The sequence below is a fragment of the Oryctolagus cuniculus genome, chromosome 13 (genome assembly GCF_964237555.1).
Source record: "Oryctolagus cuniculus chromosome 13, mOryCun1.1, whole genome shotgun sequence".
Taxonomy (NCBI): domain Eukaryota; kingdom Metazoa; phylum Chordata; class Mammalia; order Lagomorpha; family Leporidae; genus Oryctolagus; species Oryctolagus cuniculus.
This window is the reverse complement of record NC_091444.1, coordinates 95,987,208-96,011,298: the sequence shown is the minus strand read 5'-3', so window position 1 is coordinate 96,011,298 and position 24,091 is coordinate 95,987,208. Positions and strand designations below refer to the sequence as shown.

The following is a 24,091-nucleotide window of genomic DNA, read 5'->3' as shown; positions in this document are numbered from 1 at the left end:
TGGAAAACACAGTGTCTTCTCAGTCACCAGATGTGTGATTCTGTGGATTCTGAGCTCGGAGCCCATTCTCAGAGATATTACATTTGGTTTCCTGGTTCCTGGGGACAAAGGGCAAACTTTACTTCCTCTAAGAATGTGGTTTCATTTTTCTTTTCTGAAGATGGAAGTCGTAAATGGGAGCTTTGCTGGTTGTGTACCCCTTGTAGGCTCTCATTCTTGTCACGTTGCTTCCCACGTGGCCCTGTGTGATGTTTAGTTGGTGTCCATGCTGTCTGTGGAACATCTGTGGAGTTGTCTTAGTTGATGCTTACCCCACTCTCTTGCTTTCTGTTGACACTCATGTGATCTCTTTTTTTTTCCCGACAGGCAGAGTGGACAGTGTGAGAGAGAGACAGAGAGAAAGGTCTTCCTTTTCCACTGGTCCACCCCTCAATGGCCACTGCGGCTGATGCATTGTCCTGATCCGAAGCCAGGAGCCAGGTGCTTTTCCTGGTCTCCCATGGATGCAGGGCCCAAGCACTTGGGCCATCCTCCACTGCACTCCTGGGCCACAGCAGAGTGCTGGCCTGGAAGGGGGGCAACCAGGACAGAATCCGGTGCCCCGACCCGGACTAGAACCTGGGGTGCCGGTGCCACAGGTGGAGGATTAGCCTAGTGAGCTGCGGCGCCGGCCTCATGTGATCTCTTGTTCACTTATCTAGATTGTTAGCCTTGTCTTGCACCAAGCAGCTTTCCGGCTCTGTGCTGTCTCTGCAGCATCCAGGCAGAGTCCTGGGGATGAACTGAGCTGTGTGTGCCAGGTGCACATAATCTGGCCACTCTGGCCACTTCACCGTGTTGTTGCAGAAGGACCAGTGGCAGCAGAAGCAGAAGTATCCTTGATTCATTGTTACTACTTTTATATTTGATAAGCATTATTGAATTGATCACTCCACTACTTTTATCACTAGGGATCACATAAAATTCCACTTAAAAGCTGTAATAAAATCTCCATGCCATCTATGCTAGAGAAGGAGTAGGAAGCTTTTTAAGCCAGATACTGAAATTTAGGGTTGAGTGTTTTAGAAGACTAGCTGTTTTAAAACACAGATATTTTGAATTAGAAAAGTGAATAACATTCTCATTTGGCTTCAATGGAGTTGGCAACACTTTCAACATAAGAAAACTGCCAATAAATCAAGGAGGAGGGGTGTCAGAAGGATTTTCCCCAGGTGAGCTGGGGGAGAGGGAGGGAGAGAAACTGACTGTGAGAGTTGAGCATAGATTTCTATCCTCAGAAGGAGAATACATACTTCACACTCTGAAGCCCAAGTTTAGAAATCAGACAAAGCCTGATTCTCCAGAGAGAAGCTATAATTTTTTACAGTTCATTTTCATGGAGAAAGTTTTAATCTGTTCATTTAAAGACACATTGTGATCAATAATCAAGCTCAGGTGCTTAAAATTAGAAACCATATCTAAAGGAGCATTAGTTCCAGAAGATTTAGATTTTTATATGCTGCTCAACTTTTGATTCTTAGAGACAAAAGCGAAAAACACCCCTCTGGTTTTCCTGTGCTCTCAAGAGACTGGATTTCACCTGTTAGTAAGAACAGAGTCTGGCTTCTTGGAGCCAGAAAACAGACCGTGTCTGCAAGAACATGAGATTCGGCAATTAGGTTTCTCAACGTGTGTCCCTTGTCCCATGGAGGGGCAGGGTTTGGTTGGTTGGTGTGCTACCCAGCCCTAATCTCTCTCTCTCTCTCTCTCTGTGTGTGTGTGTGTGTGTGTTTTAAAGATTTATTTGAAAGTCAGAGCTGCAGAGAGAGAGAGAGAGAGAGAGAGAGAGAAGGAGGGAGAGAGAGAGGGAGGGAGGGAGAGAAAGAGAGAGAAAGAGAGAGAGGGAGAGGGAGAGAGAGAGGGAGAGAGATCTTCCATTTGCTGGTTCATTTTCCAGAGGGTTGCAATGGCCAGGGCTGAGCCAGAAGCTTCATCCGGATCTCCTAAGTGGGTGCAGGGACCCGGACACTTTGGCCTTGTTCCATTGCTTTTCCCAGGCCATGACTGCACTTAGAGGCTCCCTGTATAGGGAAAGCACCTCCTCTTGGAATCCTGAACTTAATCCCCACCCCAGGAGGTCATATGCAGAAATTCTGGGAATGTAGGCCTGGATGTATGTTTTTGGGGCACTATTCATCTTCTGTATCTGGGGAGATTCCATCGTGTCACTTGTTTATGACAGCCTATTGTTTACTTTCTGCCATGGGCAGGCTCCACTGAAAAAATCCTAAGTATGAACTCTGAGATTTTAGAAAAAAGGCTTTTGTACAATGGCATTATTGAAAACACTATTCATAGTAGCAATCATTTGGAAGCACCCCAGACATTTAGCAACTAGGAATTAACCAGCTGAAGTCATAACTCTCGGAAGTAATACTATGTACATGCTAAAGTGCTCATCATCAAGAAAGGGGGTGCATGGGGTGGGCATTTGTCCTAGTGGTGAAGACTATGCCTGGGATGCCCATACTCCCACAGCAGAGTGCCTGGGTTTTTGTTTCAGCTTAACTCTTGATTCCAGCTTCCTGCTAAGGAGTACCCTGGGAGGCAGCACATGTGTCCCTGCTACCCATGTGAGAGACCTGGATTGAGTTCTGGGTTCCTGGCTTTAGCAAGGCCCAGTCCTGGCTGTTGTGGATATTTGGGTAGTGAACTAGCAAATGTGAGATTCTTCTCTCTTCTCTCGGCCTCTTTGCCTCTCAAACAAATAAAATAAAAAAACAGCAATAATAACAGTATTTAGTAACAGCTTATAAACAAACTGGCCTAAGCAAATTCACACTGTAGAAATGATGTAAGTTTAGCAAAAAAGATGAGCACGAATATAGCAATAGTTGACTGCTGCTTTTTATCAGCATTGGGATATTGGCTGGCTATTTCTTTTATGTCTTTCAACTTTATTGTGCTTTATTTTTTTAATGATGGAAACCTTCAAATATATGGTGCATTCATTTTGAGCTGTTTTGTCAGTATTGGGGGTATGATAGGTTTATTTCTTGACTCTTTCTTGATTGATGCTTTTTCTTTCAGTGGGAGGCATTTTTTTTAAACACAGCTTTGGGTGATGTAGGATGGCTTCTGGCCATGGAGACTTAGTTTTGTTTTCTAAGCACAGCCAGTTCACTCACAAGGGGATTGAGTCCCACAACCTGGGACATTTGAAGTAGATGTTATCTCTAAGATGCTATTTAGCTTTCTTTTTGACTGAAAAACCTAAAAGCGAAGTTTTGCTTTAAAAAGACTTTTATGGCCCAAGAACTCTCCTGGTAATTTTGATGACTGTTCTAAATAAAAGGGATCTGGTTTTGTTATCTGCTATGTTCAATATCAGTAGTCCATGTTTATGCTTAAAAGTAATATCAAAATTATTTTTGAAGGGAAAAGGTTAGCCAGCCCACCCTCACTTAAATCTTCGAGATGCTTTTTCATCAATGGGAAAGCAAACAGCACAGGGGCTCCCTGAGTGTTCATCAGCTGGGCTTTCCAGCTCTGGGTGGTAGCCGGGGAGAGTGTTGCCAACCCTCACTGCAAAATGACATCCTGGGTGTTACTGCTAAAGAATGATGTGAACTCAGGCAAATGGGGACACACGTGTGTGCCTTAGAAGGGACTATATTCCTTTTTTGGTGAATTTTGTTTTAATTTATCTGAAATAGCAACAGAAAGAGAGGGACACATACACGCAAACACACACACACACACACACACACACACACAGAGCTAGGGAGATATCTTCCATCCTCTGGTTCGCTCTCCAAATGCCTTCAATAGCCAAGTCTGGACCAGGCCGAAGCCAGGAGCCAGGAACTCCATCTGGGTCTCCCACACGGGTGACAGGGCCCCAGGCACTTGGATCATCTTCTGCTGCCTTCCCACGTGCACCAGCAGGGAGCTGGATCAGAGGGAGAGCAACCCAGACCTGAGTTGCTGCTCTAATGTGGCATCTGGAAGTCACAAGTGGCGGTTTAACCCACTGCACCACAATGCCGGCCCCAGGAGGGAGCCTTCAAGAAAGCAGACGCCCAGGTGCATGTTTGGTTTCACTGAGGTTTCAGTGATTGTGTCTGTGAGTGAATTTGGGGGCCCATGTGTGGAGGAGACCAGGTGCTTGAGCAAAACAAGAGTTGCCTTGGTCTAAGCAGCAGCCCTGTTGCTAAGGAGTGTCTTGGGCCAGAGCCAGTTGCACATTTCCTTGACTCTCAGCTGAATAATAATGATATTACTATAACAGCATCTGACTTATTTACTCCACTTTGAGTAAGGGGTTCACTTAGAGAAATTTGGGGGAGCGTACAATGTTGGCATTGCCGGTGTGGCCTCTTCTGTCCTTTGGATGTTCTGGGTCCAGGGGTCCTTCATGGTCCCCATCCACAGAAAGCTCTATTCTCCAAGCTCTGTGATACCCACTGGCCTCTCAGATATTGTCACAGAACTGGGAAGCAGGTCTCCCAGTTCCTTTTCTCTGTGGCAGCTGTGATTCCAACATGTCAGGTGCAGTAGCCTGTCCTCAACTTGAGTTCTGACCCAGTCTTTCATGTTGTCTCCTCTGTAGGGCACGGCTTCTCTTCTATCTTGATCAACTCATTCTGATCAGTATCAGGTGATCAGCAAAGACAGCCTCTCCATGAGGCCTCTAAGATCTGCTGGAAAAGGAGGCAACATCCCCCCCACCCCATTTTCATGTTGGAAAACCGCCTCTGTTCTTGTGTTGCTAATCAGGGCACACAGCTGCAATTCTGTCTGTTGATTCTGGTGACCTGACAGCTTCACTGCTTATTCAGGATGCCTTTATATCTTTTTTCCTATCACTTCTTGGCCTTTTGGCTAAGATCAAGTGTAGTATCTGTTTTTATCAGTTTAATATATCTTTTCTCTAAAAATACTTTATTTATTTTATTTGAAAGGCAGAGAGAGAGAGAGAATCATTTGCGGGTTCACTCTCCAGATAGCCGCAATAACCAGGGCTACCCCAGGCTGAAGCCAGGAGCCAGGAGCTTCTTCCAGGTCTCCCACATGAATGGCAGGTGCTCAAGCACTTGAGGCTTTTTCTGCTGCTTTCTCAGGTGCATTAACAGGGATCCGGATCAGAAGTGGAGCAGTTGGGACATGAACCAGTGCCCATTTGGGATGCTGGTGTCACAAGCAGCAGTTTAATCTGCTGAGCCACAATGCAGGCCCCGGAATCCCTTTATATCTTTTTTTTTTTTTTTTTTTGACAGGCAGAGTTAGACAGTGTGTGTGTGTGTGAGAGAGAGAGAGACAGAGAAAGGTCTTACTTTTTCTGTTGGTTCACCCCCCAAGTGGCCGCCACGGCCGGCGTGCTGTGCTGATCCAAAGACAGGGGCCAGGTGCTTCCTCCTGGTCTCCCATGCGGGTGCAGGGCCCAAGGACTTGGGCCATCCTCCACTGCACTCCTGGGCCACAGCAGAGAGCTGGACTGGAAGAGGAGCAACCGGGACAGAATCTGGCGCCCCGACTGGGACTAGAACTCGGGGTGCCGGTGCCGCAGGTGAAGGATTAGCCTAGTGGGCTGCAGCGCTGGCCATCCCTTTATATCTTAACGAGGTTGCATAATTATCAAATTAGAGGGCATCAATAAACCTCTAATTGATGCAGACACTATTCCAAGAGCTATGGAGTGGGAGGTAGAGGGGCGACTGGTTCTTGTTCTCTAGGGGCACATGACCTGTTGGAGCTACACAACATAACAGGCAGCACCTAGTGGAGAGAAGATTAGATTCCTTGTAGGTGAACATGGCCCTTATGCTTCTCTTGCAGGGGCTGTTCAGTGCCTGGTGAGCAATCAGAGCTGTCATCATGGCTCAGGGGTAGGGTGAGTGGGGATTTTGCCCCTGTGAATAGCTGAGGTGTCCCTGTGAACTGTGGGTCCCTCAAAGGCTGGATGGAGCAGGGGGAACATAGCTTGTTGATAGCGCCAGGACTTTTCTGAATGGTGAGGAAAGCCTACACATGGATGGAGGGGGGTAAGCAAGAATCTCCTTTCCCTGGCATGTGGGCTGACTCTCTGACTTATGTTGGAGAGCAATGAATTTGTTAAATGATTTTTGGAGAAATGCTAAGGTCACGCAAAAAAAGAAACGTGACACTGTTCATCAAAGGGGTTTATTTGCTTTCCCCTCTTCCTTGATAGAGAATTGGGAATGTCACAGGTGCCTGCGATGTCCATTGCATTCCCTCCTCACACTCGCTGTCTTTACACTGTCCTCTTTGCAGAATAAATGATGGTTACTGTAGGAGTACTAGAAAATGTCTAAAATCCATGCACATAGGACAGGGGAACAACAGATGATATGTAAAGAAATGTGAGAAAAGTTTTTTTTAAACAATGTTTTATGGCTCATTTTAAACCACTGTGAAAATTTCAAGCTTTCTGTAACACGCTTTCATTTTTGCTGTAAAGCAATCTTGCCACTGACACTGTAAAATGGAATCAATTTTTATTCATGGAATTCTGTTCTCAGAAGAATGCCTGTTGTTACCTAAGAATATTATTACTTGGATATTATTGATCCAAAAAGGTGATACCCATGCATTACTTTTGATCCAGTTCCTTTTTCTTTGATATCAATAGGGATTTGCAAAGAAAATTACAGATGTGTCCAATAGATACACTTTTCCTACCTTAAAGATGTGATTTTATTAATTTATTTTCATTTTAATATGTGAAAGTCATATGAAGTAGATGATGAAAAAGATCAGTTGAACATATCTTTCCTTGTTTTTCAAAAAAGCTTGCATCTGTTAATAGATAATTTTCTTTCTTTCTTTTTTTTTTGACAGGCAGAGTTAGACAGTGAGAGAGAGAGCGAGAGAGAGAGAGCAAGGTCTTCCTTCCGTTGGTTCACCACCCCAAATGGCTGCTATGGCTGGCACACTGCGCTGATCTGAAGCCAGGAGCCAGGTGCTTCTCCTGGTCTCCCATGCGGGTGCAGGGCCCAAGCACTTGGGCCATCCTCCACTGCACTCCTGGGCCACAGCAGAGAGCTGGACTGGAAGGGGAGCAATCAGGAGAGAATCTGGCGCCACGACTGGGACTAGAACCTGGGGTGCCGGTGCTGTAGGCGGAGGATCAGCCAAGTGAGCCACAGCGCCGGCCTAGATAATTTTCTAAATTACTAAATATATTTGACTATGGGTAATAAGCATGATGTGGAATAAGACTCTTACTCTCTCAGAAAGAACATCAGTAGGTTCTGTTGATTATAAACACATCCCTAAAATTTACAGCTAACGAAAATGACTTCTTAGCTCTGGTAACTGAGAAGGGCAAAAATTGTGGAGTTCACACAGCAGTCAGCAGCAAAGACAAATTGGTATTAGTACTCACTATACTGTGCTCATGTTTTTCCCAAGTTCTAAACCGCTTTCAGCTTCACAAAGTATTCACACACAGGCTGTCAGGGGATTTCAAAGCCACTGTCATCTCATGTTATCACTCAGGCTCTCATGGATTTTTCCCCCATCCTGCTTCCCATGTATCCACCCCTTTACCCCACCAACACTCATTGTGCTTGTTGTACATATGTAGGTGCTGCATGCGCCCGGCGCTGAACATCTTGCACAGAATAGGACACGGTACCCCAGCTGCAAGGAGCTTACAGTTTAGTGGGAGGGATTAATTGTAGGGAGGAACGATGACCTCGTGGGTACAGGCGTAAGACAGCATAGTCAACCTCAAGCATGCTGTTTCTAGACTATGAACATACTTGCTTAGGTTGTTCATGATGCTTAGATGGAACCGTATGCCAGGAACAGTCAGCTCTCAAACACAAGTGTGCATTTGAATTTCATGGTGTAACTACCACCACTGCAGCCAGTTTCCATCACCAGCATGAGATCACTGAGCACAGACGAGGGAGGAGATAAAAAAAAAAAACTGGGAAAGTGGCACACCATTTTGTAATATTTTCACTACCCAGGTCCAATAGGTATAAATAATTTTGAGAGCATACATGACAGTAAGATAAGTTGAAAGTGGTAATATTTGAGTGTTTATAACCTTTGCTTAACATTATTTATTTATTTTGGCTTATGCAATTTAGTTTTTAGTTATGACCTTGTTTAACAATTGACTTTCAAAATTACCTGCAGACTACCAAGCACTTCTTGAGGACCAAGTTAGTTTCAGTATGACACTGTGCTAGCTACAGTGTATTAGGTGTTACAGTTTTTAGTAAGATTTATTTATTTATACAGTTTTATTAAAATTTATTTATTTATTTATGATGCAGACACATGCACATGGAGAGAGCGAGGAGAGAGAGACAGAGAGAGTGATAGAGAGATAGAGATAGATAGATCTCATCCTCCCATCTATTAGTTCACTCTTTAAATGCCTTCAACAGCTGGGACTAGGCCAGGCCAAAGCCAGGAACCTGGCACTCAGTCCAAAACGCCCATGTAGATGCCAGTGAGCCAAATACTTAAGCGATCACCTGCTTCCTCCATAGGCGCATACACACTGACAGGAAGCTGGAATTGAGAGCAGAACTGGGTAACCAGAACCTAAGCACTCTGATATGGGATGCAGGCGTAGCAAGTGGTGTCTCAACTGCTAGTCCACACACTTGCCCCTGTTAGAGTTTTCCTAGCTGAGTGTGTCCTCTCACCTTTTTATAGACTGTGACTTGTATATCTTTGTGTCCTCAGACCCCTGCCCTCTACAGAGCCTTGAGTGTCATGATTCATTGAATTACAATGTTTCATTCATCTCAATGTTTCACTCAACTCTGTGTGCAGAGAGTCCTTTATTTTGAATATTATTTAAGCCCTACGTCTGATTTTTTGTTTTTGTACAGAATGGAAAACAGAAGAGCACATGCATTATCAGAAGATTTCTTTGTGAAGCTTTTGTGCAAATAACACACGTTACAGATGCTTATAGCTTTGAATCATTAGCATAACATATGCTCCTGTTCAAAAATGGCGAATGTCTCTCCATTCTGAAACAGCTCATGTCTTAGCATTAACACTGTTATCTTAGGCTCAGAGTCCGATTATAGTGTCTGCACAAGGACTTCCATGGCAAAGGATGTGTTTTGAAAGCCATTGCTTTTGCTTGACCCAGACAGGACTGCTCAGAGCTGGTGGTGTTACTGCTGTCATCGCCATGGTCACCATTGCCCTGTCCTCATCATCATTACCAACAAGCGCTGTTTATCGAGGGCTATCATGTGCATCTCACTGTGACAGATACCATGCAAATCAAGTGGCACCAATGAGCCCTTGAAGGTCAGAGCTCAGATACAGAAGCAAGCAGTACTGTGGAAACAAAACCCTGCAATTTAAGTGCAGGAGATGGGTTGAGGAGGATGGGGATGGGGATTAGGGTTAGATTAGGGAAAGAGAGTGATGAGAGAGAAGAGGCAGACAAGCTGTTAGTGGTGAGCTTCAGGAAACCCAATGAGTCAGGGAGTATGAGTGGAGCCCAGAGAGATCGTCACAGCCAAGGAGGAAGATGAAGGTGGGGGGAGGGAAGTACAGGGGAGAGACAGGAGGAAGAGGACAGAGAGATGGATGGTGAGAGACAGAGACAGAGAATGGAGTGAGGGACAGGAATGACTGAGAATAAGAGAAATAACACAGCAAGGCAGAAGAGAAGGAGTGAGGTGGGCTTTGAGGTATTTGGCCAGGGGTAAGGGGGGCATCTTTAAGCCTTTCAGTCACCTTCCCTCTGCTTCATTATGCCCCTCTGTTCTTCACCATCCCCTGGCCTATAGATTTGGGGCTCAGGAACCAAGTGAATGAGAAATAGACCTAACTCTGAAGCCCCAAATCCCCTGGCACTTAACGGCTGAATTCAGCATGGATTCAGGGAGAGTTTTCACTGCAGCCACTTAGAGTCACTGTCGTTATGATGTTTCCCAACTTTTGCCTTTTTATTTTTATTTTTTCCAAAAGCAGTCTAGCACCAGTCCTAATCAAGGACACTGCCTGAAAACACCCTCCCCCTCCCCACCCCGGGGAGGGGGTGCAAGGTGGACCTTTGGTTCTCAAGGATGTTTTATCAGAGAGGAAAACCTGGGATTTGAGCTGCTCTATTATCATTGATAGAACTGCCAACCACAAATACGATGCACATTCTGTTGCCCGAGTTTAATTTACTATCTATTGATGTCTTAGATCCCAGGGATAACAACATTTCAATTCTGTGCCATTAATTTACTTCATTTTTCGGGGGAGTCAGAGAGTTAATTTAGAAGCCCAGTGCTATCTTCAGGCACCAAGAGAATTTCTGTTAAAGTGAACATTGACACTTAAAAAAAAAAACTTCATGAATAGATGAACACATTACAAAGGAGGAATACATTCTCTTCTGAAAGATGAGCTCTTTGAGGACTAGAGGCTGTTCCCTTTGATACAGAAATCAGTGCTTTGATTTATCGTCATTAGGCTGTCTGGTGGCTCTGCGGAGCCAGGAGCAATCGAAACCAGGGAAGTAAATGACACTGTTTTTCCTCTAGCCATTTGGTAATTTCCCACGAGAATTCAGAATCCCTGTTCTCAGGGGCTGAGGTTTTATGTGCCTTGTAGCTCTGGAGTTCTCACAGAGGCCACCAAGCGGCCCCAGGACACAGAAAGCAAAGGCAGGGAGGCCTGGAGTGTGGCTAGGGAGTGCAGTGGGCCAGGGCCCAGGTGTGGACGGCTGTCTTTTCCCTCCCAGGACCAGTGGCGCGGGCTCCTCTCCTGGGCTCAGGGCTCGCCAGCACTGTCTGAGGTCAACGCCTCTGACCTCACACAGGACTTCTTCTCCCTGGCTCCTCAGCTTTGGGTGGCTGCTCTCCACCGTGGAGGGCAGCTGCCCGGCAGCAAGTGGAAGCCCAAGTCTTTGCTCACAAGCATGGGGAGTGGGGGGTCCCAGGGCCAGGGAGTGTGCTGAGCGCAGGAGAATGCCCTGGGACATCCTGACAATGATCACCCCGTTCAGGGAAGAGGAACGTGGTGGCAGTTCGCAGCAGCAACCTGCACTTGCTCTCTCGAGCATATGGAACTCAGTACTTGCACATGGCTGTTGAAGGGAGGGGCTGTGCCTTAGGACCCCGACCTTACCCAGGGTTAGGATGTGGGACAGAGCCCGTGGCTTTGGCCATCTCCACTGCGGGTTGCTGCTGACGTTTGGAAGGGTTCAGCGAACGGGGCTGTTACCTGGCGATCTTGTCTGTGCAGGACATGGTGACTAGCTGCTCTCCCAGCAAGACGCCGTCCCAGGTCTGGACTGCGCTGGGGCTCCGGACGGGGACTGTCCCTTCCCCGGACTCAATCTTGGTGCGCAGGTGCCCGCGGAACTTCCTGACGATGTGTTTGCTGCTGTTCACTAGGAAAGAAGAGGCGGTGAGAGGAGGTGAGGACACCTGTCCGGAGACACGGGGCTGCAGCTTTGAGAGGTGGGACAGGAAGTGCGACAGGACGCTGGGCATGAGAAGACAGGCTTTGGAAGTGCATGCCCAGGTGTGTGTGTGTGGGTAATTCCCTCAATTCACCAGGAGCACTGTTAAGAGCTGGACTCTAGAGCAATATTAGAAGCCAGAGGTTGGCCAACATTCCTGTCAAAGACAGGACTTTGTGGGCTATATTGTTCCTGTCAGCACCACCCAGCTCTGCTGCGGATCCACAAAAGCAGCTCGGGAGATTCATAAACGAAGGAGCATGGATGGCTCTCAGTACTTGATTTATAGACCCTGAGCTTCAAATATATAATTGATATGTAATTTTTTGCATGCCATGAAACACAGCTCTTCATACCCAAGGGTTCCACATCCATGGATTTAACCAACTGTGGAGTGAAAATAGTCAAGGGTCTGGCATTGTGGCACCGTGGGTTAATCTGCCACCTGCAATGCCAGCATGCTGTATCTGAGTGCTTGTTCACGTTCCAGCCGCTCCATATCAGATCCAGCTTCCTGCTAATGAGCTTGGGGAAGCAGTGGAAGGTGGCCCAGGTATTTGGGCCCCTGCATCCATGCAGGAGATCTTAGTGAAGTTCCAGCCTCCTGGCTTTAACCTGACCCAGGCCTAGCTAGTGCAGTCATCTGGAGAATGAACCGGAGGATGAAGATCCATCTCTCTCTCTCTCTGTCTCTATCTCTCTCTTTGTCTCTCTATCTCTGACTCTCTTCCTCTTCCCCCATCGTGTTTCCCTAAATAACACAGCTATCCATGCAGCATTCATATTTTATTAAATATTATAAGTAATTTAAAGATGATTTAAATTATATGGGAGGGATGCTATTTATAGGCTGTGCAGAGGATATTTCAAAATGTTAATACAAAAATAAAATTAAAAGATACATTTATTTTGGTGCTAATATTTGAAGGCTAGGCACAGTTTTTCGTCAAATGATTTCCATGAACTTTATGAAGAGCCCCTGGTATGTAAATACTATGTCAGTTTATGTAAGGGACTTGAGCAAAATCTGCTGATTTTGGTTCCATGGAGTTATGAATCAGTTCCTTATGGATACTAAGGGATAGCTGCATTATTATTTTTACATTTCCAGTCATTGAAAAATTTAAAAACCATGCTAAACATTTGGGCCATACAGAAATAGGTGGTGGGTGGGATTTGGTCCTCACTATGGTATGGATTTTAATCCTGGCTCTATCATGTACTGTGTAATCTTGGGAAAGTAACTTAAAACAGTTATTTCCTCTCAAAAATTGGGATAACAATAGTGCCTAGCTCCTAGGCTATGAGGATTAAATGAGCTTGCACATGTGGAAGCACTAGGATAGATTGGAGCACCTCAGCTCTTCTTATGCTCCATTTATTACCAAGGCTCTAGCTGGGGCAGCCACTCTGCTGGGTCTGGAAGTGATGTGGCCCCAGGAGGGTCTTCATGCATCCATTATATGTCCTGTATCCTCCTCCCTTCTTTTCTGAAGCTTCCTGATACACACTCACCCCCAAACACCATACCTCATACCCTAGCAATTTTGGAGAACTAGTATGAACAGGAAGAAACTTACATTTATTTTTTCTTTCTTTAAAAATTCAGTATATTAAGTCTGGGTTATGTTTTACTATGGGGATGGTTAGCTCCTTTGCATACAAACTATATATAAAATAGCGTAGTGATTCCAACATTGAGATACACAGTTTACATCAATGAATATTATATACTTCCTTTAAAAAGCTTCTGTTTAAATTTTAGAAGTTGTGGAAATGGAATTTCTCCCTTTTTCCCCTCACTGGAAGTGCTGAATAATAAATACCACTTGAATTGATATGGGAGCTTTCTCCTATAGGCCTCAAGGTACTTTCTAGTGTTTTCTAGTTGTTTCTGAGGAGAGAGGTTCCTTTTCTACACATTTGTGGTAGCAAAGGCTATCTCTTAGGGAGAAAGATGGCTACAATACTTGGGGAAAGTAGACTCTGAGAGGTTTCAGATGGCTTTCTTGTCCTGTAACCAATCAGATGCTCCGTGAAACCCAACTTGGACTGGCTTATGAGTCATCCATAGAAGAAAGAACCAAGGGGAGTGACTGATCCTGTCTGGCACGATGAACAAATGCCTACGCTCCCCTAGGTAGAGTGTGTCTCTTCTTTACAACTCTAAATGGAACTGGAATAAGATGACAATGGTGATGGTGTTGTTGATGATGGTGATGGTGGAATTGGGATGGTGATGACTGATGGTGGTGGTGAGGATTGTATTGATGATGATGACAAAGATAGCAGGAGTGACAATAAGGAAGATTATAAGACAATGATGGAGATATGTTGGTGATGATAATCACAATGATGATGATAATCTGGATGTTGACGGTGATGATTGTAGACTGAACATAAAAAAGTACATATGACCCAAAAACACATGGGTAAATCTTTAAACGTGATTTTTTATACTGTTTGGGTGAGGGAAGGATGGGTCCCTTTATCACTATCGACTTTCTGCAGTTAGTAGCATTGGAAGAGTGGAGGAGCCAGCATATCTAACAGTTTCTATGATGTTGGGGACTTAACTCTTCATTTGGGGGAATTTTCTCAGGGAGCATGGTGCTTGTGGTCCCTTTAATTTCTGTCAGTTATAATGTCCTTATTTTTTCCCGTCACTTCGACTATTGTGTCATTTCTAGACCTCAGAAGTTGTGCATGTTATTAGAAAACCTTTCTAGATTCTTACTCATGCCTCCTGCACAGCTGCTTCCAGGAAGTAGACTTTGTTAATGCCATGACAACAGAGAGAGGTGACTGGAGTTAACAAGTGCTTTCCAGGAGTTACCCCGAAGTTTTTAGTTTGGATGGGTTTTGCCTAAAGAGCCAGGTGTATGAGATACTTCCGAGAGTATTTATTTTTGAAAGTGCTGTGTCTCAGGCTGCCTTCTCTAGTGCACATCCTGATGAGTGTGATCACCCCCAGGGCGAGTCTGAGTGTGGGTGATCTTATAGAGCTCATTTCCTTTGGTTCTTTCCTGGCTAATTGCGAGAGGCAGGAGGATGTTGAAGATGCCACTTCAAGTAGAATGAAATGCCAATCTAGCTAGTGATTGCAGAGAACTGAACTTAAACATCTGACAGTGTGCCTGAGACAGTGGAAGTGTGAAATGTTAAAATCCAGCCTGCTGTGCATACATAAATACTCCAAAATCCATCAGAACTTTCTAGTCCAACTTTGACACTGCAAAGCACCAGATCCTTGTTACTCTGTTTGCTAATAGAAAATCTTTACCTTGTGAGACTGATGTCAACGTGCAGTGTAGATGTTTTATAAAATTGTTCAGCTGAATATTTTTAGGGGACCATACAAAGAAGATGGTGATAAATGACAGGATATACACTCCCTTGGGATCTAAAATTTATTTAAAAGATGATGCAGGGTTGCTACCATGGTATAGTGAGAGAAAGAGTCAAAGATGGAAGTAAAAACCTATCTACAAGATAAAGGAATGGAAGAAAATATATGCAAATGCCAAAATAGCTTTTAAAAACTGTATTCATAAGGTGTATCCAAGAATGTATATCTGTGAAGTAATCCACTATTTATAGTAATAATAAATCTGTAACATTTCCCATGTAGTCATGTCGATGACCTTTGCCTTATTTGATGATGATGATGATAATTAGGATGTTGAATTATGAAGCCATTAAAATTCATTATCCTACAATGCATGGATATTACTGTACACTGTATGTTTCTATAGTACAGTAGGAAATAGGAACATAGGAATTTAAGGAACTGTATCTTATATTCCCCGACTTTCTATTGGATTTCGGTACAATCTCTTAGACTGCATTTATTTATAAATAAATGAATATACACATAAATATATAAATATAAATAAATGAGTTGGCTTTGAACAAATGTACAGGAACTTAGCATAAAGTTGTATATAAATATACGAGATAGCCCTGCTGTTCTTCATGGCATCTTGTGGGAGATACACTGGGTAATTTAGCTAATCTGTTAAATTCTTGGAAAAATGGTATTAAGAATGGAATTCTACCAATTTTTTTAAAAAAATCATTTAGGAAAAGGAATTTGCGGTAAGATTGTTGGTGGTTTGGAAAGAGGACAAAAGCTGTTGAAACACAGTGAAAGGCTCTAGACTCTTATATTTTTTTGCTTGCATCTAGGCTTTTGTCAGAATATTCTTGGTTCTAGTCCAGACCTCTCAGAGCCACGAAGGGAGTGGAGTCATCCTCCCGGAGTCTGGAGGGAGCCTCATCCTTCTATGGAGAGGGGTTGTATAAACTCAGAGTCCTGTGTGTGCAGAGACCATCTCTGAATCAACTTTTCATTTGTGGTGCACGCAGCATGCCAGCCAATGCATTTCCTGCCTTCCCACCACAGAGAGTTCTGCCACAGAGCTTTGTCTGACCTTTGCAGGTCTTCTACCGGGTCTTCTCCCTGAATATCTTTCCACTAAGCCAGCAAGGAAATAAATGCCTAATATGGACAGAAAAGATCTAAGGGAGCTCAAATCCGGTGGCTCAAAACATGCCTAATGTCCAGAAACTACAGATCCTTGCAACCCCCAACCCCTCCTCGGCTAATACATCAGAATCTTGGCCAAGGAGCATGAGGTGGGAATTTGGATTTGAACAAACTTCTCGGGGGACCGTGATAGACAAACCAAGCATGGAAACAATGGAATCTAATATAATTCTAAACCTGCAGGCAACATATCTCCCCGAATATCTTGGGTCAGTTTGCATTGATATAAGAATTGAAGACTCCAGGGATGGATAATTCATGATCTATCTAGCTGAATGTTTATTTTGGGGGGGGGATAAAAATGAGGAATATGAAATTTCTGGAGCCACAGGCATCCCAGGGAAGTGGGGCTCTATGGCAACACCAGGGCTCTGGTGTCGTCTCTTAGATGTCTGCCCTCAGGGGGTTCAGATGGATGCAGACTTTGAGCTAGGGGTCTCAGGGGGCTCATGAAACCTTTAGAGCTGTCAGGATAGCTGTGCCTTCAGAAAGGTCCCCAGCCAAAGGAGTCACTCTAAGACTGCTCGGGAGTCAAACATTTGCTCCTAAAAATTCCAGATCAGACTCAGCTCTCTCATGGGCCTTCTAGTGATATGATGTTTGCTTTAATGGTTGTTTAACACTATCTAGGAGCCCTGATGATGACCTCAGGGGAATGGACTGAACATGTCTGTGTTTTGCAGTCTCAGTGTTTGTGAGCGTAATGACATAGCTGTGAGTTTGGGGGATAGTAGATCCATAGAACATGGACCATGGGCTTCATTTGGGAACATGGGCCCCTGAGCTGGTGCTGCAGAGAGGCTGGGGTTTCTATGGGTTTAACCAATAGGAGGTAAGTGGTGCTGGCTGCTGACTTCTGAGAATAGTCCTAACTGATGTTTTCTCAGCTCCCTGCAGCAAACCTTTCCTGCCATTCATACAGATGCCATGGCACTTGCATCCCTGTATACAGCATCCCAGCCCTCCTTGAAGGGTAGCAATGAGAAACACTGCATAGATCAGCACCATGGAGAGCTCCCACCCCTCTTGCTTTCAGGGGAACCTGGTGCTCTAAGTGGAAGCTGCAGAAGATATTCCTGGGCATCTCTCTGAAGGTCCCGTTCAGGCAGAGGACAGCTGGCATTTGGGTTTTCTTGCCCCTTATGGAGTGAATAAGAGAAAGGTGATGCATGACTTTTGGCCAACAAGTCCACTTTACAAATTTGCCAGGTGCCTATCTTCTCTGCTCTCCCGGATAGGAGGCGTTGGGGAGAGATGCCAGCCTAACTCCGAACCACAAGGCAGGCGGTGGCATCTCATTTGTGCCTGGCATAAAGGCAGCACAAGTGGGAGAAAAATGCTTTATTTTTTTCTCCTACAAGCACCTGCCACTTCTCAAAAGCACCATGAAATAAAAGACATCTGTGTCTGGAAGTGAACCCCAGGGTGCCTCCGAGGATGTATTTGTTTGTTTTTCTAAACTACTGACATTGCAAGTTGGAGTTAAGGGCTGGAGAAGCCCCAGTTGTGCTTGATGTACAGAGACAGGGGAAGCCCAATGAGCTAGAACTGTCTCTTTGGAGACCAGCGGGTGTCAGGCATGGCTGGGGCTCCTGCTGTCCTCACTCGGCCCTCTCCTGATTCTTGCAGGGACACAGGGACCAAATAGGAGCTGGATAAGCTAGGCCTAACTGCAAATGCTTTGCAGAACTTCCTCCCAGCACTTGGGAGCTCCCAGGTTTGGTCTTCCTGATGCCAAACCTTTCCAGAGAAAAATGGAGAGTGATATCAAGTGGACAAAATTTAATGATTTTATAGGATCAATTTGTATCATGTAGGTCTAGCTTGATGAGCATTTACAAGGAAAACAATTCAGCTCCATGGTGTTTTCCTGTCTTTCTCTTTCCAAGAGCTGCACAGTTGTGCAGGAATGCCCTACACGATCCCACTGGAGACCTGCATGCTTCCTCTTCCCACTGAGGAAGAGCTGTGGTCACTTCTCACATTGTCCAGGCAGGCCACTCCAGCTCTGTCTCCCTTCTGTGGGCAGTTCCTTTAATGATCTGGCATGTATTGGGCTCTCTTTTCTAGATTCTCCATTTAACTTGATTGTCCCATTTACTCTGCAACGGATGTGAAATGTCCTTTAAAATTCTGACATGGGGAATCCCATCCGATCACTCTCCCAAGGGGAGAACGAGAGGTTGGAGAAAAGCCAAAAATCGTAAAGGAGTATGAATTTCTCTGGTCTGACATCCATTCAGAGGACTTGAGAAATAGGCTGAATACAAATAGCATTAAAAAAATTCCCCTTCCCGCCCCCACCTTCTTTATCTTTGGTGGTGGAACTTGTTACAAGCCTGGGAAACAACAAGACACTCAGCAAATGTTTATTTTTCCTTTAGAAATTAGAACACAAATGTAGACTTCCATAGGAAGAAAACCAGAAGGCCCATAGCAAGCCTTTATAACTGTGCACTGTCCGTGGTATTTCTACTGGAATGTCCTCTGAACACAGAATAAGCCTTCTGATGTTTCAACACTGGACCAGATCTTTCACTATATACACATATTTATTTATGTTTTGGTGTAAAATATTTTTGTATTTTATTTAGCTGGAATGAAAAATCCAAAATGTTTTGCCTGTGATCATATCTGAGTGGTAGAAATACATATACAGCTATTTAACTTCACTGCTTATGTTGGAAGCTGTTCCTAGGACTGCTTCTGGAAAGGCCTTAGAGTGTGAGTGTGTGGGGTCTCTAACTACACGTGCACATATGTACGTGCAATATATAGACATACAGCACCAATAATAGAATTTCATCTTGTGCTTAAAGAGAGGTGGAGTCATCTCTGGACATATTTTCTTCTACGTGGAGATGCTGAGACCATCAGTGTGACACCAAAAGCAGAGACCTAATCTTGTTTCCACTCCCCCCACCCCACCCCGAGTATTCAGTGTCACCAGTTCTTGCTGACAGAGATGACCAATAAGACTCAAGGGCACATGGTGCCTTCTTTCTCTCTCCACTGATGAATGCTGACAGGGTGGGGTCAGCTGGGGCTGGGGGTTCAACAATGGAACTTGGTGTTAACTTGGGGAGGCACCTTTGCTAGGTGTCATTCACCCATGGCTTACTGATCAAAGCTGAGCTTTATTTTCTCCAAAATTGCAAACAAAGGCAAAGAGAGCCAGTTTGAATTTGCTCCCACCCCATATCATGTTCATTTCCCTTCTCCTTCATTCTGTTCTCTTGCCTGGGATATAGGAATTGTTTGATCTAGTAAAATGAAGTGGAGAATTGTGGCAATTAAATAACTAATTTCAGACCTCAAACTACTCTTCTGCCAGTGCTCTGGGCATTGCAGACTAAGACTTGGAGGTAGGATTATCCAGCTAATTGCAGATGCAATCCACTTCTAGCATCTTAGGGCCCTGGCCATGCTAAACACAGGGTGCTTTGGTTCCGATAGGCTCAGCCAGGGAAAGGAGAGCTTGGGAACTGTTTGTTTACAAAAGGTAAGAATGCTGTCTCTTACGGTCTGTGGTGATCTCGTAGGGAGAGTTGAGTCTTGCGTCTCCGCAGGGGGAAGTGCTCACGTACAGGTGGAAGAGAATGTTGTCTCGCAGCCGATAGCCTCCCTCCTTTAACCGCACAAATATCGATCTCTCGGAGTCCTCTCGCCGCTTGCTAGGGTCACAAAGAGGTTCCGGGTCATTTGTTACAAAACAAACCAGAAATGTTCCCAACAGGTAAATGCTTTTGTCCTGTCTTGCAGAGTGGTGCCCCATTGATTTCCTCCTTTATACTCCATACTGTGGTTTCTCCTTGCACCAATGCTTCTAGAATGAGTAACAATGAAACCACGTGAGCGCAAACACAGTCAGCAGCGACCCTGCCATCCTCACCTACCCTTAACATTTATATTTCAGGTTTACCTTTCATAAAGCCAGCATCCATATGTTCATAAAATTTGTTAATCCTACAGATTCACAAACACTCCAAAGGGCAACATCTCACAGTGGATTGGTGACTTGACAAAGCTTCCAGGTGCAACCCATGTGTGTATTACAGGGAAAAGAGATTTTAAAAGGAGATTGAGCTTGGCAGCCAGAATGACCAGGTCATGACAGTAAGGACTGAGGAACCCACTTTTCCTCTGCAGCCAACCAGGGTAGATCTGAAAAAAAATCCTGGGTCTCCTAACCTTGGAGGGACACAGGCTGTATGCCCTTGGGAAACCTCCGCACTCACCCCTGAAACTCATATTGGAGCGGCCCCACCTTAGTCTCGCCAGAGCCTGCAGTGAGCCTTGCACAAGTGGCTGCATTCCTGTTTCCCCTCCTGGATTTCATTCTGCCTGCTTCCTAGCCGTCTACATTCTGCCAGTCTTGCTGTTTTTACATGTTCTGCCCCATTGGTGATGGATTCTGTTTTGCTGGGCTCTGAGACTTCACAGGCAGCAGAACAGATATTTTCTCCCCAGGAAACCCTGGAGGCGTCTACCAGCCTTTCTGCCTCTATGCTTTGGCTCCTTCCACTCTCCCCCCGCCCGCCCTCTGCCCCAAAACACCCTGCCTGCATAGATGTGAAGAAGGCTGTCTTCTCTGTGCCCCCTCGGAGCAAATATGCCTCTTCCCTGGGCTTCTCAGTGCAGAGCCGGGCAAGCTACATGGCTGTGCTTGAACCTTGTTCCATTTTTCTGGCTTTTTGTGGTCACTGCTGGAGCCCCCGTGCAGGGCAGGAACCAGGCTACGGTTGTCTTTGAATTCCTCCCAGCTGGCAGCACAGTGCTGGGCATACAGCCAGCTCTTGGTAAGCGTTGGCCCGGTTGCCTTCTATGACACACACAAGAGATAAGGGTACTCGGAAATATTTCCAACTGAGCAGTTGGATATTCAGGAAAAAATCTTTCCCCACATTCTGAGAGATTTCCAAGTCCATTCTCCAACGTCTAACTCTGGCCGCACCCTGGAACTGAAGTGGCAATATACTAGGCTGCCGCTCACTGCTGAGGCTCAGATAAAAATTAATTGAGTGTATTAAGGTATTGCTTTTATGTGAGTCTGTTTGGCGTACATTTGGGCCGTTTCCCCCTCTGTGTGGCTTCTGCACGTGCTCATGGGCATGGATGTGTCACTCACTACAGCCCTCCTGAGATCCCATTGTTAGTGGATTTGAGGAGCACTACTTCATTTTAAAATTTTTTTATTATTTATTTTTTTTGACAGGCAGAGTAGACAGTGAGAGAGAGAGAGACAGAGAGAAAGGTCTTCCTTTTGCCGTTGGTTCATCCTCCAATGGCCACTGCGGCTGGCGCGCTGCGGCCAACACATCGCGCTGATCTGAAGCCAGGAGCCAGGTGCTTTTCCTGGTGAGGAGCACTACTTCAAAGGATTGGAAAGGGCTGCTAAGAGAGGTGAGGAAGGAACATCTCTGGCAATGAGGCTAACGGTAGTCACATCACTGGCATTAAATAGCCCCATCCAGGAATGCATCTGAGCTGCCAGACCTACGGACGTACATGTCCACTTCTGCTTCTGCTCCTGTTTAGTATGTCTTAGAGACGGGTGCCAGCCTGCCTCTTCCTAGAGCAGACTGCCACCAGAACCCTAGAAACTCCAACACTGGAACACATTTCTGGGGTTCTCAATGGCCTCTTTGTTCCAGAACACCCTTACTAAAAAAACCATAAGCTTGGAGGTGGAGGCACAAAACAGGTAACCTCTCAAAAGCCAACAATAGATGCTTTAGTCACATCACCTAAGGATGAGGTCTAGAAAATGGGACACATTTGAGAATGTGGCATACAGAGAGAACTGGGTCAGGAGAGGGTGACCTTGCCCAGGAGGACAAGGGCTGGCAGGTACTGAATGCCAGAGGCAAACCTGCCACTGTGTCTGATATGACAAGAGCTGGGACTTGTCCGGTGGATACTGAGCCTGTGGCTTGAGGACGAGGCCTGGGGACCAAACAAAGTGGCACCCTGTCTCTGGCATCTTGGAGGGCGTCCTGGCCGTTCTTACAGAAGCTCTGGACACGTGAAGAGGTTTCCTTGGCTGAGAAACTCTCAAAACAGGGCTGGCAAGGGAGAAGAGAGGCTCTCTGTCTGTTGGAAATAATGAAGCCTGGGTTCAATTTGAAGTGGATATAATTTCGTGAAAACTGAGCAGAGAGGTTGACTTCAGCCTTGCACCTTTGCTTGACTGAAATGCCCCTTTCCCAGGGAGCAGCTGACATTGATCTGAGTAACCTCACAATGTAACTCAACACACTTTCAGTTCAATCAGTGCTATGCTGGGTCTCAGAGAGCAAGAGCGCCCATCTCCCAAGACACTACATGGTTTTTGTTTGTTTTCTTTTCTTTATTTCTTTTTAACATAAAGCTTGTTCTGGGCTTAGAACCTGGAGGCTGTGGTGCAAGAGCATTGCCTTGATACAAGTCCACAGTAAGGGGATGCAGTTTAGGCTGGAACTGGGTGGGCTCCTCCCTGTGGGAGAACATCCTTATGCCTCTGTAGCTGGTGCTGTCGTCTTCTTATCCCATTGGTGTTTAGAGTTTGAATAACTAACTGGAGAAATACCTTGGAGGGATATTGACAGCATGGAAAATACAGAGATAGCTGTCTTGTGAAGAGATCTTTAACAAGGAATCATCTCAAATGTCCATCAACTCATGACTGGATAAGGAAATTATGGCATATATATGCTACAGAATACTACTCAGCTATAACAAAGATTTAAATCCTGCCTTCTGCAACAAAATGAATACAACTGGAAACCAGTATACTTAGTGAAATAAGCCAGTTTCCAAAAGACAAATACCATATATTTTCCTGATCTGTGGTAACTAATAGAGTGCCAAAAATGTAATGTATAGGAGTGAAATTGACATTTTTAGCTTTGATGATTGTTTACAGCCCCAAACAGTGTTTTTTCCCCCTTCTTACTATTTGTTAAACTCTTAGTGTAGGTTTAATCTTATCAGTATAAAGTAAACTGAAAGTAAATCATGGCCGGCGCTGCGGCTCACTAGGCTAATCCTCCGCCTTGCGGCGCTGGCACACCGGGTTCTAGTCCCGGTTGGGGCGCCGGATTCTGTCCCGGTTGCCCCTCTTCCAGGCCAGTTCTCTGCTGTGGCCCGGGAGTGCAGTGGAGGATGGCCCAAGTCCTTGGGCCCTGCACCCCATGGGAGACCAGGATAAGTACCTGGCTCCTGCCATCAGATTAGCGTGGTGCGCCGGCCGCAGTGCGCCGGCCGCAGCGGCCATTGGAGGGTTAACCAATGGCAAAGGAAGACCTTTCTCTCTGTCTCTCTCTCTCTCACTGTCCACTCTGCCTGTCAAAAAATAAAAAAAAAGAAAGTAAATCATTGTACAAATTAACAGAAGGATTAGGAGAGAAAGGAGGAGGAAGGGTAGGAGCATGGGTGAGAGGGAGGGTAGGGTGGGAAGTATCACTATGTTCCTACATCTGTATTTGTGAAATACATGAAATTTGAATACATTAAATAAAATTTAAAAGATAAGAAAATAAAAATTTAAAAAGGAGGGCTTTACTCTGGCCTCAGAATCAGCCCTTAAGGCATTTGGATCTGGCTGAAGAGCCCATGAGAGTATTTTAGGCATGGAAACCCAAGACACTCTGGCAAACAAACAAACAAACAAAAAAACAAAACAAAACACCCTAAATGAAAGATCTCTGTGAGTGAGATCCCAGTAGAAAGAATGGGCTATCAAAGAAAGAGGTACCTTTCTCTGAAGGGAGGAGAGAACTTCCACTTTGACTATGACCTTGTCTAAATAAGATCGAAGTTGGCGAACTCAAAAGGCTTCCATAGCCTTGGCAACTCATGACTAGAGCCTAGGGAGATTACTGATGCCATAAACAAGAGTGTCAAATTGTTAAGTCTACAACAGGAGTCACTGTGTACTTGTTCGTCATGTGGGATCTCTGTCCTTAATGTGTTGTCCAGTGTGAATTAATGCTATAACTAGTACTGAAACAGTATTTTACACTTTATGTTCTGTGTGGGTGCAAACTGATGAAATCTTTACCTAATACATACTAAATTGATCTTCTGTATATAAAGAGAATTGAAAATGAATCTTG

The 24,091-nt window shown here is 45.1% G+C and overlaps 1 protein-coding gene and 1 pseudogene across 2 annotated transcripts in view; one reads left to right on the top strand and one right to left on the bottom strand.

Annotated features, from left to right (window-relative positions):
* The window catches only part of ADARB2 (adenosine deaminase RNA specific B2 (inactive)), a 571,117-nt gene that overhangs the window by 33,804 nt on the left and 513,222 nt on the right, over positions 1-24,091 (bottom strand). For both annotated transcript variants that reach the window (XM_051832433.2, XM_051832432.2), the window contains 2 exons: positions 19,518-19,669; positions 11,206-11,374 (listed from right to left, as the gene is read on the bottom strand). In XM_051832433.2, coding sequence (XP_051688393.1) covers positions 11,206-11,374; positions 19,518-19,669 — 321 coding nt within the window. The remainder of the gene's footprint in view (positions 1-11,205; positions 11,375-19,517; positions 19,670-24,091) is intronic.
* On the top strand, positions 4,844-5,012 carry LOC127487298 (U2 spliceosomal RNA; annotated as a pseudogene).